Source organism: Cygnus atratus, chromosome 11, assembly GCF_013377495.2.
Source record: "Cygnus atratus isolate AKBS03 ecotype Queensland, Australia chromosome 11, CAtr_DNAZoo_HiC_assembly, whole genome shotgun sequence".
Lineage (NCBI taxonomy): Eukaryota > Metazoa > Chordata > Aves > Anseriformes > Anatidae > Cygnus > Cygnus atratus.
Genome location: NC_066372.1, coordinates 3,256,976 through 3,273,453, shown reverse-complemented (window position 1 = coordinate 3,273,453; position 16,478 = coordinate 3,256,976). Strand labels below are relative to the sequence as shown.

Below are 16,478 nucleotides of genomic sequence, written 5' to 3'. Positions count from 1 at the left end.
CATCTTTCAAAGCAGGACCAATGAGCTATGTGCTTTCCACTGGGCAGTAACAAAAGAAAAGGTCTCTTAGAAGAAAAGACGAGCACAAAAGATCAAAATTAGGTGTTTGTCCAGGCCTCTGGTATTGCTTTCAAGTTAGCTTTTGAGGGCTCACTTTGAAAATGGTGAGCCAGGCTAGTTAACATAAGGATGTCTGCTAGTTTTAGAGTGTGTTGTTAGAATAATATTGGAAGAGAGCGTTTTGCTTGTGTAATTTAACAGTTCCCTAAAGAGCGAGAGAAGCCCAGAGACTGATCAAAACTGGTGCAGGCACAGCAGTAATGTGACACGGCCCGTACAAAAATGGAGCCAATTTGAAGTCCTTAAGATTTGCTTAATTTCTTTTAAAAAGATTAGAGGCATTTAAATCATTCTGTCACTTTTGTGTTCTCTAAAAGGCCCAAATGCTGGATGTTGGGAATTCATCCTCTAGCCCTCCCCTCACGCTTCTTTGTATAAAGTTGCCATTGCTGATTGTGGGCAGTAGGAGAGGTGATGTTTTTACTGCAAGGGGGTGTGAGGTGTTATTTGTCCTGGGGCCCTCGAAGGGGATAGCGCAGAGCTACAAAAGGGATAGAGACCCTTTTCACATTTAGACAAATAAGCGAGATCCATCCAAAGCCGTGGAAAGCCAGACCATTTAGCTGAATCAATTCATATATGTCGTATGTTCTGGTTTCTACCAAAATAAACCTTCACAATGTTGTAAAAGGAACAAATTGCTTAGTTTCCTCTTCAGTTATTTGGTTTGCAAAGGAAAACATGAGTATCACAGACAGGCTTTGTTCTAACTGTTTAAAGTTACCTTTAAGTTGAAGAACAAGCCATATAGATGTAAAATGTTGGCAATTTGTAACTTCTCAGAAACTACTTCAATCTGATATTAAAAAGTTATTTAAAATATGTGATCAAACTAAATTGCAAGTCCTTTAAAGAAAAAAGTCATTAAATATCATTATCTGAAACTTGTAAGAATGCTTGGAAATTACATATCCAGAGCCTGGACAAGATTTTAAAAGCCATAATGTAACAGGATTGCTAAATTTGTTTATTTGCTTAATCATATGTACCTGAGCAATGTAAAAGGGCATTCTTTGAAGGGAAAAAAAAATTAAATCCAGTCCTGAAAATCTGAGAGGGAATACCTGTTTTTTTGAGGGGAAAAGACCTGAATTTGTGTCATCTTTCTACTTCCCAGCTTTATGTTACTGTTTGGCTTGATGTGCTTTTCTCTGGCCCTTTTGTCTAGTATATTTGAAATGTATTTGCTTATTTTCTTAATAAGTTTCTGCTGTATTTACATTACTTTACTTCAAAAGTACATTTTTAAGGATAGTATTTCTCAGTGTTCTTCCTTTCCCACCCTTCCCCCTTAATAATTCCCCTGGACCTCTGTTGCTTGGAGCAGACTTTGGCTAGCCCCAGATTCGATGTCAAAGGCCATGACCCGATGTCAGAGCAGCCCATGCTGCTGGCCTCTTCTTTGAATAATTATCTGGAGTTTATTGTGTTGAAGGGTTGGGCTTGGGGGCAGCGCAGTCACCCTGGAAAGCCAGACCAATGAGCTATCCAGCCGGACCACTACCCAACAATGGACCTGTGGGTTACACAAAAAATTCAGCAGCACAAAAGATTAAATTAAAAATGGACATTTGGCCACAGAAGTTTTGTCCTTAGGACAACCATTTTGTCAGCCTTCTTGGTACAGTACTGTTTTGATAATTTAAATTGAAAAGAAAGAGGTAGTATTTAAAATTTGTATGTATGCTGGACTAAGAGAAATACTTTGTTTATCCCCTTCCCCACCTGTCAGAACCACCAGGTTGAATGTGGCTGAAAAAGTTGTTTCTATCCACTGTGCTCAACTCAGGACATGAAGACACTCAACTCTTTTCCTAGAAATTTTGTGCAGTCCAAATACTTTTAGAAACAAGAACAAAGCCCCAAATACTTTTGTTTCTGTCAATATTTTGCTTTTAAAGTGCTGAGAGTGGGGATGTTCAAAACAAGTATGAAAGTATGCTCAGTATCCAGACTTAACGAGTCAACACTAAAGGGTAGTAAAATGTCCATTTTCTTTGGGCTTCCTTATCTTTTCCACTCCCCAGAAAGGACTTAAAAAGTCTGAAATCCAGGTTGAGGATTGCTGTCTCTTCTTATCAGGACAAATGAAAGGCTGCTAGAGGTGGACTCACTGTTCTGGAGGGTTGAAAAGGGGGTGGAGGTAGGGGGGGTTCTTTCATGGTCTGACCTCGGATTCTTTCTTAATTTTATCTAGCCCTGACCTGTTGGCTCTGCTCTGGCTCCTTTCAAGGCCTTTGGAGCTTCACAAACATGCAGCAGCTGAAGGAAACAATGACAGGGCTTTTAGGGGATGCAATATTACACTCTCTTGTAACCTTGACTAAGTAGCCTGTAAACAGATGCTTTCTATGAAGTGTTTACCAGAAAGCCAAAATTTTGGCTGCGTTTGTACACACCAGACACGTTTTGGGTAACTGTTCATTCAGCTGAAGCTTATATGGAATCCAAATTTATAGTTCTAAATCAAGGGTGTTACAGAGCTGTATTTGCTGATACAATATGGTGATGGAACCTGCTGTTACATGTTTTATGGCTATGTTTAATGCCGTAGATTTACTTGGAACAGAAGAATTGTGCGAAGACAAATGATCAAAATCTCAGTGGGATAAACATTGTTTGGTCTTCTGCAGAAAACTGATTTGAAGATAGTGTTAAAATGTAATCAGGACGTATGCACTTCTTTTTTATTATTTTTTTGAGGAGGGAGGATGGAATTATATATGGATTAAGATTTTTGATTGGTGTCCTTCTTCAAGCTGAGAGAGTTTTAATTATGTAACAGAACGTCTCGAGAATGGATTTTTTTGTTCCATCTTAACTATGGAAGTGACTTTGTTCTTAGTAACTTTTAGTAAAAGTTCAATCTGTGCAATCTTGATAATTTAAGAATGAGATAGTTGCATTAAAAAAGTACTTCACCAGCTGCTAAGCGATTAGAAGCACATTTTTTTTCTTTTAGATGTTTAATTGCTAATACAGGCATTTCATCTTTGATGCCTCTAGTTTTTCCAGCTGCATTCATTGGAAGTGCATGAGGACACCATCTGGCAGTAATGAGGTATAACTCTACCAGATGGAACCAAAACACATTGGTGGGAGAGAGATGTTCCTTCCTCTCTGCATGTCACCTTTGTCATTAGGGAAATGTCGTCCAAACAGAGAACCTTTTTTTTCCCCTTCCTCCAAATAATGATAGCTGCTATAGCAGTCATCCCAGAAAACCTAGATTTTCAGTGGATATATTTCAGAGGCCAGTAAGGGTCATCAGGAGCATCATTTATTCTGTTGTGGAACAATCCCAGCTTGTTTTATGTTTGTGTGTGTGTGTATTTGTCTCAGTTCTTTAGTTCTTCTAAAATATTAAGTTTGAGACACTGACTTAATGGAATTCCGTGGAATTAATACACCCACATACACTAAAACTAGATGTGGCACAGGAAGGTATAATTTCTGTTACTTGTAGTTGCTTTGCCTGCCACTGTCTATTTACTAGACCATTTATATTTTTCCAGGCTTTGGAAACTGGTCTCTGTACATTTAAAACCTGCCTAACTAAGAAATGTATATAACTGGAACTTATTACAGTTTTAAGTTTTGGAAATAAACTGAGAAAAAATGCATATGAGTACTTCTGAATGCTGCTTCTCCGCACAATAAAAGAAATGGGAGAATTACACAGAAGCAAGGCTGATGGCAGTAGTAACTGAGCTGATGCAATAAAATATAGCAGTTCCAAAGAACATCCGTTCTCTACATCTAATGTAGAGCAATAGAACTGGTAAGAAATTGTCAGTTCTTCATGATGTTTTTGCAGTTTCTGTCAGTATCTTGCATCCAGATAAATAAGCGGATCTGATTCTCCCTCCATCCTGAGAAATGAAATGATTTGTCATAAAAACAGGATTGGAACATCTGAGTTCGCTGTAGCTTTTCTTGCTGAATCTGTTTTTACAGCACTAACCTCAGTAACTGCTCTGAGCTTTCTATCTGCCAAGAAGTTAAACATAATCTCTAAAATTACACCTTAATGATGCACTAAGACAATGAAATAGAGAAGTGTTCTCATTTGAACTCTTACCAAGCTTCGGCCGCTGAAATGTTAAATGTGTTTTCCAAGTTACAATCTATGTTTTAAATGATAGTTCAATGTATTTTTAGCTCATACTTACAGTATTTAGCTTTGCCATAGTCCTACTGTGAAAAGTGTCTAAACCTATGGACTTGTAAAAGAAGGAGAAGGCTCCCCCAAGTGTCTTTCTGCTAAAAGACATATTGGGGTTGAACCTGCAGGGCTCACTGCAGATTTTTATGGGAGAGTGAATTACAGCATATGGGATGCTAGAGAAGTATCACTAGGGAGCTGTGACCTACCTACAAAAACTGTCATAAGAAAATGAGGCTGATCCTACTTTTTTTTTTTAAAGGCAAAACAGTGATGTTTGGAACAGTATCTATTCTGATCATTTTAAATTAACCATTATATTAATCATTATAAGGCATACTTAGCATCTTCCAGTGTGTATTTTATAGGATTATTATTACTAGAGGTGATATTTATGACCCTGGTTGAACTACTATTCATGTGTTTTAAATATTGCCAGGCTTTGGTTATATAAAATGGTTGTAAGAGGCAGATCCATTGCGCTGTGTGAAGCTGTGCCAGCTTATCACATCCAGTCTCTAACGTCTTCTAAAAGACAGTCTATATACTCCAGAGGCACTCCTGTAATAAAATCTATGTATTAGCTCTGTCATGTTTATATTGACATCAGTGCTGGCCTCTTGCTTTGTATGAACAGTGTAGTTTTGTGTCTTTTCCACCAGCTGATTTAAGTAATGACAATAAAAATGCCTGTAAAAAGGCTGTGGGTGCTGTGACACTTACTTAATTTTATAACAGTCTAACGTAGCCAGCAGCATTAAAACAAAATGGAACAAACAAGTGAGCAAAAACCAAACAAGCAAACAAACACATTCAACAGGAACAAAATAACTTTAACAAAATGAATCTGGTTGGTATATAGGCTAGAACATTGCTCCTGTTCACCCCTTGTCTGGGAACAAACCTTCAACCACTACACAAATGCTGACAATTGCAATCACAGCAGAATTAAATGAAATGATTCAGTGTTACCAGGCTGTTCATAAAGATTTTGAAAATGCAGAGGTGAAATCTTGATGTGAGGTGCTGTTTGTTTGTTTATTTGATTTAAATGATTTTTTTTAGTGTTTGAGTGAATCACCATGCCCATTTTGTTTCTGAATAGCAGCGATTGTCTGTGGAAAGATGTGTGTTACTTCTGGGTCTTTTATGGGCGTAAATGATGGCCTCAGTGCTCACTTCCCTGATTTCTGAGCCTCTCAGCCTCCTGTTAGTGTATAATGCGCATGGATGGCGTACACTAAATTTGAGACTGTCAGCCCCTAGGTGGCCATGCCATCCACAATCTTTTATCAGTGATTTATGTGTAAACTATTCAGGACACCTATGCGGGCTGAAGATGAGAAAGCTCCTGAAGTTCGTTTTCTAAGGATATGTCTGGCTTTGAATGTTTGATCCAGTTGATGAATTGCTAGATGAAAGTGTTTACGCCACATTTGTGTTGGGATTGCCATTTAGGAGTAAATCATACCATAAGCCTGTGGACAAAACCAACAGTTGTTCATAATGCACAGAAGAGAGGCTACTATAGACAAAAAATATTTTCCAATATTTTCCAAGCAAGTTTTATATCATTTTTTTTTTAGCTGCTTAATATACTGTCCTCTTAAAATTCTTTTGTATTCTCCTTTTTGGATTTCTGTAGTATTTAGGCTTTTCTAGGCCAGTACATAATGCAGCCCTGCTCAGTAACTGTTTCAGTTACAGATACCAGCAGATTCTGTTTCAGTCATAGAAGCAGTAAGGTATGACAGCTCAAAAATTGTGACACCCCTTTTGGATTAACCAGTCTTGCTGCTAACTGAACAGTGATGTCCTGTGTATGAAGTGGAAATAACCTTGGTTTTTAGACGGTAGAGACTAGTTGAAAGGCTTTATTTTTAAACAGGTTCTTCTATGTGAAGATAATTTTTTGAAACTTCCTGCAAGAATTTTTGAAACTTCTTACAAGAGTAAGATGAATGGTATTCAATGTTGTGCAGAATTAAGTAAAACACATTGGATCAAAAAAAGTGTTTGTCTTAGACATGTGAATTCTTTTTTTTCTGTGGGAGTTAGATTTGCCTCTTTCTTCCACATCACATTCTTTTTCTCCCCAATCAAGCATTAATGAGGAATTCAAGTTTAAAAAAAAAAAAAAAAAAAGGCAATGAGGATAAACAGACCTCACAGGCTCCTCATTCAGCTCAGCAGGGCACTAGACCTTAGCTATTCTTTATTTCACGGTGAAGGTGATCAGTTCTGGGTGACCACTTTCAAAGGGCATGGAGTTTTTGAAGGTGCTCAGCAGGGTGATAAATTGTCATGTTTGTCATCATGTGTCTTGCGGAAATGCAGCAGGGGCCTCTTCTGCAGGAACTTGTAAAGAAAAAGATGCAGACTGTGACGCTGGGCTGGTCGGATGCCACCTGTTTGTGTGGAATCATGTCAAAGGTCTGCTAAATAGTACTTGAATTCAAGTTTACTCTAAGAATGGATGAGAAAATCAAGTATAACAATCTCCAAAACATAATCCTAAAAAGATCTTGAAGATGTTTTGATGGCCTCAGTTTTTAATGTTGATTTTGTTTTCAAAGATTTCAGTTATGTGCTAAATACCTGTATTCCTACCACAGGTTAAGTAGGAAGTCTGGGGAGGTAGATACTTTTGGTTTTCTGAGACACGCATTGTAATTCACGTCAGAAAGTTACCATAACTTGATTTGGACGTGTGAAAGTCGCTTGGTACTTCTGAAGCGTAGTAGTTATCTTTTTGGTTGGGCACAGTGTTTTGAAATGCCCCTTCCCTTCAGATGAGTTTTTTTTTTTTTTTTTTTACACACTTCTAAGAGATTGTAATGATTTATATATATAATATCTTGCTATCCTTCTGAATTTTCCATGTTAAAGTTCCATATTTCCACTTACATTGTGCTTAACGTTATTCTTGGTGTTTGTGTCCATCTCCTTTTATCTGATTGCAGTTTTGTTGACTAGTAACAACTGACTTCATCTGTTGTTAAAGTGACATTGTAAAGTGAAAAAATGTTTAAAAACTCATTTTCCAACGTTTGGCTATTTATATTGTTTTCTCGTGACACTGAGGAAAACAGGAATGGGCTTTTCTAGCCTATTCTAACATTAATGCTAAATTGCTAAATATGTCAAAGAAATAACTGAAATCCAATTTTAAGAGCTCATTTTGCTCTACACCTATATTTAGATTTTGGTAAAATAATCTTAAAAATAAACCTAGATGTAAACTGTATCTAGTGGTATTAAACTAAGGCTGATGTTAGTAACTAAATCAGAAAAAGATTGTCTATTTCAAAATAAGCATGAAAACATTTTACAAAACGCATTTTTATGAAGCAACTGTGCCTCATCTATGGAAGAACAAAATCCAGCTTTAAGTTTGTATTGCTTATGCAGAGACTGCAGAGGGCGCTAACGATCTGACATAAGCCCAAGTCCAGTTTGTGGTTAGGAAATGGGTTCCTGTTTATTTCAGGAGAAAGGCCATGTCAAATCTTGGCTAAAATGAGAAAGGAGAGCTTATTTTGAAAAGAGATAACATTATGGTATTTAGTGCAAGGAAAAAGATAATCAAGTATAACACAGTCATATGACATCGGCCTAGACCTTCTTAAAACATTAATAGAAAGTAGTAGATTCATTAGCTGTCACAGTGGAAGAGGAAAATAATGTATACATCAGTGCTGCTATAAAGTTTAGCTGCGCCCGTAAGAGCTCATATGTGCGACCACTTTGCAAATCATCTATCGTATGGATGGGATTTGTTACAAATATCAAGAGAGCAGGCTGCAGAGAAGCTAGCTTTGGCAGTGCAGCCGTCCTGGTGGTTTGTACTCCATGTCATCTTCATTTGTGAAAAGCTTAAGGCCCCTCTTTTTTACTCATTTCCCTGTAGTAATTTTTTCACTTGGACCAAGGCCAGTGTATCACTAACAAAACTGAGGGAAGCAGCAAACTGCAATGTGAGAACCCACGGGCATGGCCAGAGGAGCAGCAAACTGTAATATGAGGACCCAAAGATATGGCCAGAGAAAGGGAAGCAGGGAGACCCTTCAAGCTAGGAGCAGTGACCCTCTGAGAATGCCAGAATCAGCTTTCAGGAAAACATATGGAAGCGGTAGTTTTAAGTCAAAGGTGTTATTAACCATGACTGTTGTTTCACAGTATTATATATCCTCTAGGAAGCTTGAACCAAAACATTTCCCATTTCTTTGCTGGATCCTGTCTTTCTGCATTTGCCTTACTTGCCCTGCTTCATTCCAGCCTGTTTATCCAGAAAAAAATGTTGATTTCTGTGGACCTCATGCTGTTTGTTTCAACAGATCTCTATTACAGACTGAAAGCACTTTTACTTATGCAGAATGAAACTATTAAAAAAATGTAGCTCTGTAGCTGTGAATGTGTGAGTTTGTTTCAAATAGAAATGTGATATTTATCTTATTCCTACTGATATCTGTTCCAAAAAAAGTTATTTCAGGCTACTGGAAGCAAGACTGGGAGATGTAACTGATTCCAGCGCAGCCTCGGCAAAGATTCACAGAAGTTCATAGGACTGGAGGAGAAAAGGCAGTCTTCCAAACATTTAACCCATTTATCGGTCTGCTGACAGTAGCAGACAAGTTTTGAATTGAATTTGCAGAACATTCAGGTTATCTCACTGCCTGTAGAAGTCTGAAAATCCTTATTTTTTGTCTTGATTCTAATTATTCCTTTTCTCTTTGTGCAGATCCTAGAAGAAAGTACCACGTAAGGCTGCTGGCATATAACAATATGGAAGAAGGTTACCAGGCAGACCAAACAGTCAGCACTCCAGGATGTGTCTGTAAGTGTTGTAGATGCATTAAGAGTTTAGTTTCAAGATTTCAGCAGCTCTTTTTAATCTATAAGTAACCACTTAATTCAATGTAAAATAGAGAACCAGAAAGGTTATGTGTGTGACAAATACTGTTCTAGTCAGAGACAGTCTCTTGTTTTAATAAGTTGCAGCTGAGGAAACAAGTTAGCTACCAAACGCATTTTCCTTCCCTGTTGGATTGTCTGTGTCATCTAACCGGTGACGCATCATATATCTTATCAGTTCAATGTCTTGAACCAGATTCCTGGGTCTGAATGCCAGGTAATACTGAGTGGGAGCAGATTTGAATCTAAATCTATGGGTTCAGACCTGTCTCTTAACCTTACCAGTATCTGTATATGCTTCATTAAATAATTTATGCTGCTGTTTTTTGTTTTTTAAAGCTGTCCGTGATCGCATGGTGCCACCACCCCCGCCCCCTCACCATCTCTATGCCAAAGCTAACACTTCATCTTCTATCTACCTTCACTGGGGAAAGCCTGCCTTCACATCTGCACAGGTCATTAATTACACAATCCGTTGCAACCCAGTGGGACTGCAGAATGCATCTCTGGTTCTTTACCTTCAAACGTAAGTGCAGTGCTCTTGCATCTTCATTTCCCATTTCTCGATCCAGTTTCCAGTTTTCCTGTCCTCTTTTAATCCTCTTTAAGAGGGATAAAAGTTGTTGCAGTCAAAAAGCTGTGTGTTTTATCCAGTGGCTGCTAGTTGTGTTTCTTTGGTTGTATAAGATGTGTTTGTAGAACACCTGAGTTCTCTTCCTGACATCCTGATGTTGGATCTCTGGACAAGCTCTTGAATTTTTAACAGGTTTATTAGCTAAGCTGAATTTCATGTTAAACTCTTCTTCAAACAAGCAAAAGAGTACATATTTTATAGTTAGCTTCTCTGGTCAAAAATGGGACTTGGTACAGTGTCTGATTTTAACACTGGAGGCAAAAATTATTGAGTTTTGAGGGGTTGAGTGTGTCCTTGTGGGAATGTCACGTTCCTAAGTGTGTGGCATCCTGCCAGGAGAAAGCTAAGTAGGACCTATAGCTTGCTATTCAGAGAAGCAACACATGAGCCACAGAACAGTAGGACAGGGAAGAAGTCCTGCCTGAGCTCAGCGTTCAACTCTGTGTCCTGGTCGTATGAGAGCAGAAGACTTTGCTCCGTTGTGACTGTGTACAGTGGGGGCCATGGTGCTGTTGACGGAATCCATATGTGTGTAGCTCTCTCAATATACGGGCTTACTCAAGTCTTCTAAAGAACAGAAATGCTGCGTTAGAAGATAGCTTCCATCTCTGACATTGATGGTTTTCTCTTCAAAGAGCACATCGCCTGCTGTAGGAGTTAACAAGTAAACCCAGTACAATCACCATGTACAATTCCTGGCATATAATATGGAGCATAGCAGTGAATACTGCTTTTTGTGATAGGATGAAAGTATTGCAAATATTGGTGACTGACTTTGCACTACGGAAAATGAAAACACGAAATGAGACTTAAGTAGGGAAGATTTTTATTCCACAGAGTTCCCCTAAACGTGGGGGTGATAGAGGCCATAAATGTAAGGGGGAGTTGCATGCATAGCCTATATATTGTGAACTGAGAACAGAACCAGGAATAACTGATGGAGCCAACAGTAAGTGCCTTTTCAGCAGCAGTTGTAGTTTGTGTTACTCCAGTTTAAAGCTGGAGTTTAAAGAGCTCCAGTTTAAAGTTGTCGTATGGATGAACGTGGGAAGAGCTGAGTTTGGGATACCTGCTGGCAGTCTGGGTCATGACGTTCTTGGACTTGCTTGTGCATCAGCTGTCCAACTAAGCTCTGTAAAAACCTGAGCTCAAATCAACTGAGCTACAGTTAGATAGCAAACAAAGTGTGGTCCAGAGAGCTCCAGGGTTAGTAGAATTACCTTTTTAGGTAGACAGTGCAGATGGCTCACGTGTCTGGACTTGAACTGGTTTGTCCTGTGTTGAACTGACAGCAGCAATCTACTCACCATGGCTAAGAGATATCATTTGAGTTCTGGATCTTCAAGTCAACACCTGCTGTTATATTTCTTCTTCATCTGTACAGGTCAGAGACTCACATGTTAGTTCAAGGTCTTGAACCAAAAACCATGTATGAATTTGCAGTTCGTTTGCATGTGGACCAGCTCTCTAGTCCCTGGAGTCCAGTTGTCTATCATACTACCCTTCCAGAAGGTAAGGGCACTAGGAGAAGACCACAAGGTTCTGAAAAAAATGTTCTGTAAGCCAAATAACCTAAGAAATTGCTTATTAATTTGGAGCTGTCTACAGGAGAGAGAAAGACTTTCCTCTAATATACAGATAATGCTCTTCTCAGTGGAAGATAGAAAAATGCTCTAAAGAAAATGCGTTTTTTGGAACTGTGAAATTCTTTTTTCAAAATCTACATAAAACGATCAACCATTTTTAAATAAAATGTGATATTAGCAACCACTGAAATAACTTAAAAATTGTTTATAGGAGAGGCACAGTTAATTCATAGGTATTATGAAAACATATTTTAAAATCCAAGAGTTTTAGAAACTGTAAGACAATTACATATGTACTTTCCTTTCTACTACACTAACTGCTGGTTTGTTTCTATGTCAGCTTGGTCAGTGAAAAATCAAACTTCAGTTTCACATTCTTAGCACAGCAATATTTGATGTTTGGGATGTACCTCTTCACAGGGAATTTTTATTTATTTATTTATTTATTTATTTATTTTGGCTTTGAAGGAAAAAATACAGAACTTGCTTTTACAAAATCTGAGCTATTAACCAGATCAGAGTCAACACGAGAATTTCTGTTGAAGAGCAGTGAATAATGTTTTTGTTTATGTTATCTGGGATGTAGCAATAGCCATTGGTTCTAGACAGCAGTTTGTTTTTGAGCAGTTTAATTACATGTAAATTAGGTTAGCCTAATAGTATTGTGTTACTGTTCTCACAGCACCATCTGGCCCTCCAGTAGGAGTGAAGGTGACTTTGATAGAGGATGATACAGCTTTGGTTTCCTGGAAGCCACCCGATGGTCCTGAAACAGTTGTTACACAATATACTATCCTCTATGCATCCAGGAAGTCTTGGATCGCTGGGGAATGGCAAGTGTTGCACAGAGAAGGTAAACTAAAATCATAAATGTATGAACTGGACAAACAGTGATGCTACTTATAAGATGCTTCATTATTTTCAGCTCCTTTGGAGTACAGTAAGAAAGAAATTCATATAAATGTTGACGTGAAAGTTATAATTAGTTTAGAATTACTCCCAGCTGATGAAAACATATTAAAAACCAATTAATACCTCAGAAGATGAGGGGAGAGGGGTTGTCTGTGTTGCTTTGGAGCTCAGTGTGCATGTGAACCAAAATGTTTCATAAATGCAATTACATCCATCATAGTTCTGGATAACAATGATTGTGATGGTTTTATTTTGTGAATGTGCTCTTTCAAATCTGAAGTCTCTGAGATGCCTTGCTCTTCAGAAATAAATTTACAAACGTGGCTGTGTGTTTCTATGTTTCTTTTGATCACTGCAAGTCCAGTTAGCTCAGTTTGACTTAAAGAACTTTACCCTACTCCCAGTAAATAGCTGTGCAAATTGATTTTAACTCTCTGGCTCTCTTTGACGGCTGAATCCCAGCTAGTTAATCTAACAGTCAGGTATGGTAATGCGAACTGCAGTCATATCTTTGTGGTTACATGTAGACATAGTCTACGTTTTCATAGGTGCTTTCCGGAATAATACTATGATTTGAAGAGCTGCATTAAGAATAGGTTTATATTATAGCCAGGAAAAAAAAGCAAAATACATTTATTCTTAGGTTGGTATTCAAAATACAGAGGCAGTTCAGAATAGATAATGTTCCAATAATGTATTATACTAAAGAAAGAACCTCAGTGTTACAGAGTAAAGTCATGTGCTGAGCAGCTTAATTAAGAAGATTGCCTAGGAAGACTTACATTTTGTTGTTCTGTTTTTGTTTCATGGCTGAAAGCTTATTTGCCAGCAGAGAGTGATGCCTTAAATCTTCTGTATAGGAAAATACACAATACATAATGGCTTTAGAAGTGCACTCAAAGAGGACAATTCTTTTTTTCCAGTCTCAGTGAGACAGAACTGTCTTAGTTAAAAATTGGTGGTTGTCCCTTGTGCTGCTCCTTCAGAGAGGATAAAGGACTGATAGCCACTTTGAAAGGTGGCAGTCTCACTTTGTCTTTGCTGAAGCAGAACAGTATTTTTTTTAAGGCTGACCTCTGACAGAAATTGTCAGCTGAAGAACACTGCAGAAGAACAGCAGTGAAATGACTCTTAATCTTAAGCAAAATTTATGAAAAATATCTAGTCTTTGAAATATCCGTGAGCTGTAACTATAGGGGACTGAGTCCTTTTTTTTTCTCCCCCTACTAAAAGTTTCAAAGAAACAGTAATATAAAGTTGTTACAAACTGTTCAAGGAAACAGAAAAGTTTTCATATTAAAGGACCAATCTAATATTAATTTTAATTTACTAAAATGCAGCAGATTTAATTTTAAATTTGCAGAGAGCTTATATTTGAAGAATAAATGTAATTTTAGTGATAATATACTATATTTGTTATGTGCAGCAAAGCAGCTGAGTTGCTGTTCCAGGTATATCCGTCAGCTCAGCCATGACTGTGCAACTGAACAGCATCTCAGAAAAAAAATTTTACCATAGCTAGTTGAAATGAGGGGATGGCAGTAACAATAAACACAGGCACATGTTCCTGTACCGAAAGTGTTGGATGGAATGAGCAAATGGAAAGCTATAAATCTCCGTGTTACTGTGTCCATCAATATTAGTCATGGATTTAGTAGTTGGATAGATATATTTGGGTTTGAGGTGTGGCATGGAATTCAGGACAATCTGTAATACTCCTACTTTAAAGTACATATGAGAAAACGAGTATGTAGAAGGAAGATGGGGCAAATACTGTGCCAGTCCCTTGCCAGTCCTTTCGTAGGTAATTTCAGGTAGGAGCAGGGTTTGACTTTTTTTTTTTTAATGCATTTATTCTGACAAGATCAGCTAACCCTGTACAATAGAGTATTGTTTTGTCTTGATACTAAACTTCTTCTGCAGAAGATTTATGAAATAAATCTATAAATTCCTAACATTGGCTTTAGTTTATGCATGGAAACATCTGCCAATCCACCAAGTTAAAAAACAAAAACCCAACGCTTTAATTTGACTGAGTTTGCGTTAGCCATGGCAGATGTAGGATGTAACTGCAGTTTGTTGCTGGTTTGTGGTGTGAGCTAGCTTCCAGCCACCTCCCCCCTCTTCCCTAGCTCCCTTCAAGTGGATCAGAAGCTCCAGCCCTTACACACTTGCGGTGCAGTAAATCAGTACAAAGTGCTTACTTGCTTTAGCTTTGCAACAGATTTGCAAGGGGCTGGTGGGAAAGAGCCTCTAATATTGAAACATGACCTTCCGCCCTTGCTGGTGCTAAATATTACAGCTCCTTTGGTTACAGATACCTCACATTTTACTTCAAATGCTTTCAGCTAATGGGTGTTTTTTATGGAAGAGTTGAAATAGCTTTTGAAGTAGCTTCTCTTTTGCCAGATGTATAATCTTTTCTGTCAACAAAACAACCTTATATTTTATACGCTCCCATGATGCTATAAATTCTGACTTCTGAAACTGATTTGAAAGGCTGAAATTTAGACTTAAGTCTGAGAAAGTGAATGGAATTTGTGACAGAGAGCAGGGGATAGATTTGGTCCTGTAACTGCCATTATTTTGGGAAAGGAAACCAATATATTTCTATGGTAGGAAGAAACAGAGGCATTTTAGAAAGCAATTTGAATTTTAAGCAGCAGTCTGCAGTTCCCATACAGGCAAAACTCATTGATTTTGATACGAGTTTTGCCTGTCTAAGGATGATGCAAGTGAATCCTATTTATGTTCTTAATGTATTTCTCCTGCCTTCAGGGATTTTAGGAAAAGAATCCTTAACATGTGAGAGATGCTTTATGTAATATTTTAGTAGCACAGCTTAGATGAACAGTAATCAAGGAAGCCTCCACATCTCTAAATAAGGTTTAATTTTATTTTAAAAGCATGGTATAATGTACTTTTCAAATCTGTCCTGTTCGTTTTACCAAATAGACCTGAAATGTGATAAGCCAAACCTGAATTATGTTGTTGTGACATTTTTAATTCGCATTCATGATACGGTGCCATTTCCACAGAGCGTCTAGGAGGCACCTAAATACTAGAGATGTCTCATGTTCTGCTTTCTGCGGCTGAAAGTCTGGGTAACAATTGGAGCATTGCTCATGGATAGAATCACAGCGTTAACACTGTCAGGCACCGAAATGAAGCTAGTGCTAGACTGAGGATTAGTGTGCTCTGTATTGTAGCCAATACTTGACTCTTGTTTTTGAATGGTATTGACACTTCACACTGTGCTGTGTTCAAGCAGTATGGAGCGAAAAGACAGAAGTGTTCTATACCCTGTACATGCAGGCTGGGCCATATAAAAGTGATCACAGTCCTCAGACCAGACTGGGAGGTGGCACTGGAAAGAAAGCATACGTCCTAGTGTCTAAATCTCAGTCTGTTTTCAGAGACTTTGTCTAACTGCAACTGTATATTCATCTTTTCCTAGGAGCAATGACTATGGCTTTGCTGGAAAACCTTGTAGCAGGGAATGTCTACTTGGTGAAAATAGCAGCCTCCAATGAAGTGGGAGAAGGACCCTTCTCAAATGTGGTGGAACTTGCTGTACTGCCAAAGGAGACAGAGTCTAATCAGAGGCCTAAACGTTTGGATTCAAGAGATTCCACAAGTCAGTAACAATGTTTTGATTAGTGCTGTCACAAGTACCAGAAAAAAAAGATCCCTGTTTGTTTTAACTGGTAACTGCTTTCTGGATAAACCATTCTGTTTCACATGAGGCAGTCCTAACAGTATAGCTTTTTTTTTTTTTTTTAGTGGAACCATTTTGGAATTTCTGTCTTAGTGCAACTCAGAACTGGTTTAATTCTTTTGCTCAGAAGTTGGAAGTTTGCTTTTCAACTGGGAATACATAACTATTTTGAATCGTACTATCTTGGCAGCCCCTCTGCTAAGGCATTTCCTATAAGTCCTTTATTTGGCTTGAGATACCAGTAGCACTGAGTCAGTTAGAACCAGACAGCCCAGCAGAGATGAGATGGCATCTTGAATAAATCTGTTGAAATTTGCTGGCTCCTAGAATTCCAGCAACCCAAATCAACCTGTTAGTCAGTGATATATCACCATATGTTTTCACCAAAGAATTCAGCCCCACCTGCAGCTCTTTAGGAAAAAATATGCT

General features: G+C 38.1%; 1 protein-coding gene across 1 annotated transcript in view; it reads left to right on the top strand.

Moving 5' to 3' along the window:
• The window catches only part of PRTG (protogenin), a 78,471-nt gene that overhangs the window by 57,610 nt on the left and 4,383 nt on the right, over nt 1–16,478 (top strand). Inside the window, 5 exon segments of the mRNA XM_035553748.1 lie at nt 9,027–9,122; nt 9,539–9,725; nt 11,218–11,345; nt 12,102–12,272; nt 15,789–15,968. Coding sequence (XP_035409641.1) covers nt 9,027–9,122; nt 9,539–9,725; nt 11,218–11,345; nt 12,102–12,272; nt 15,789–15,968 — 762 coding nt within the window.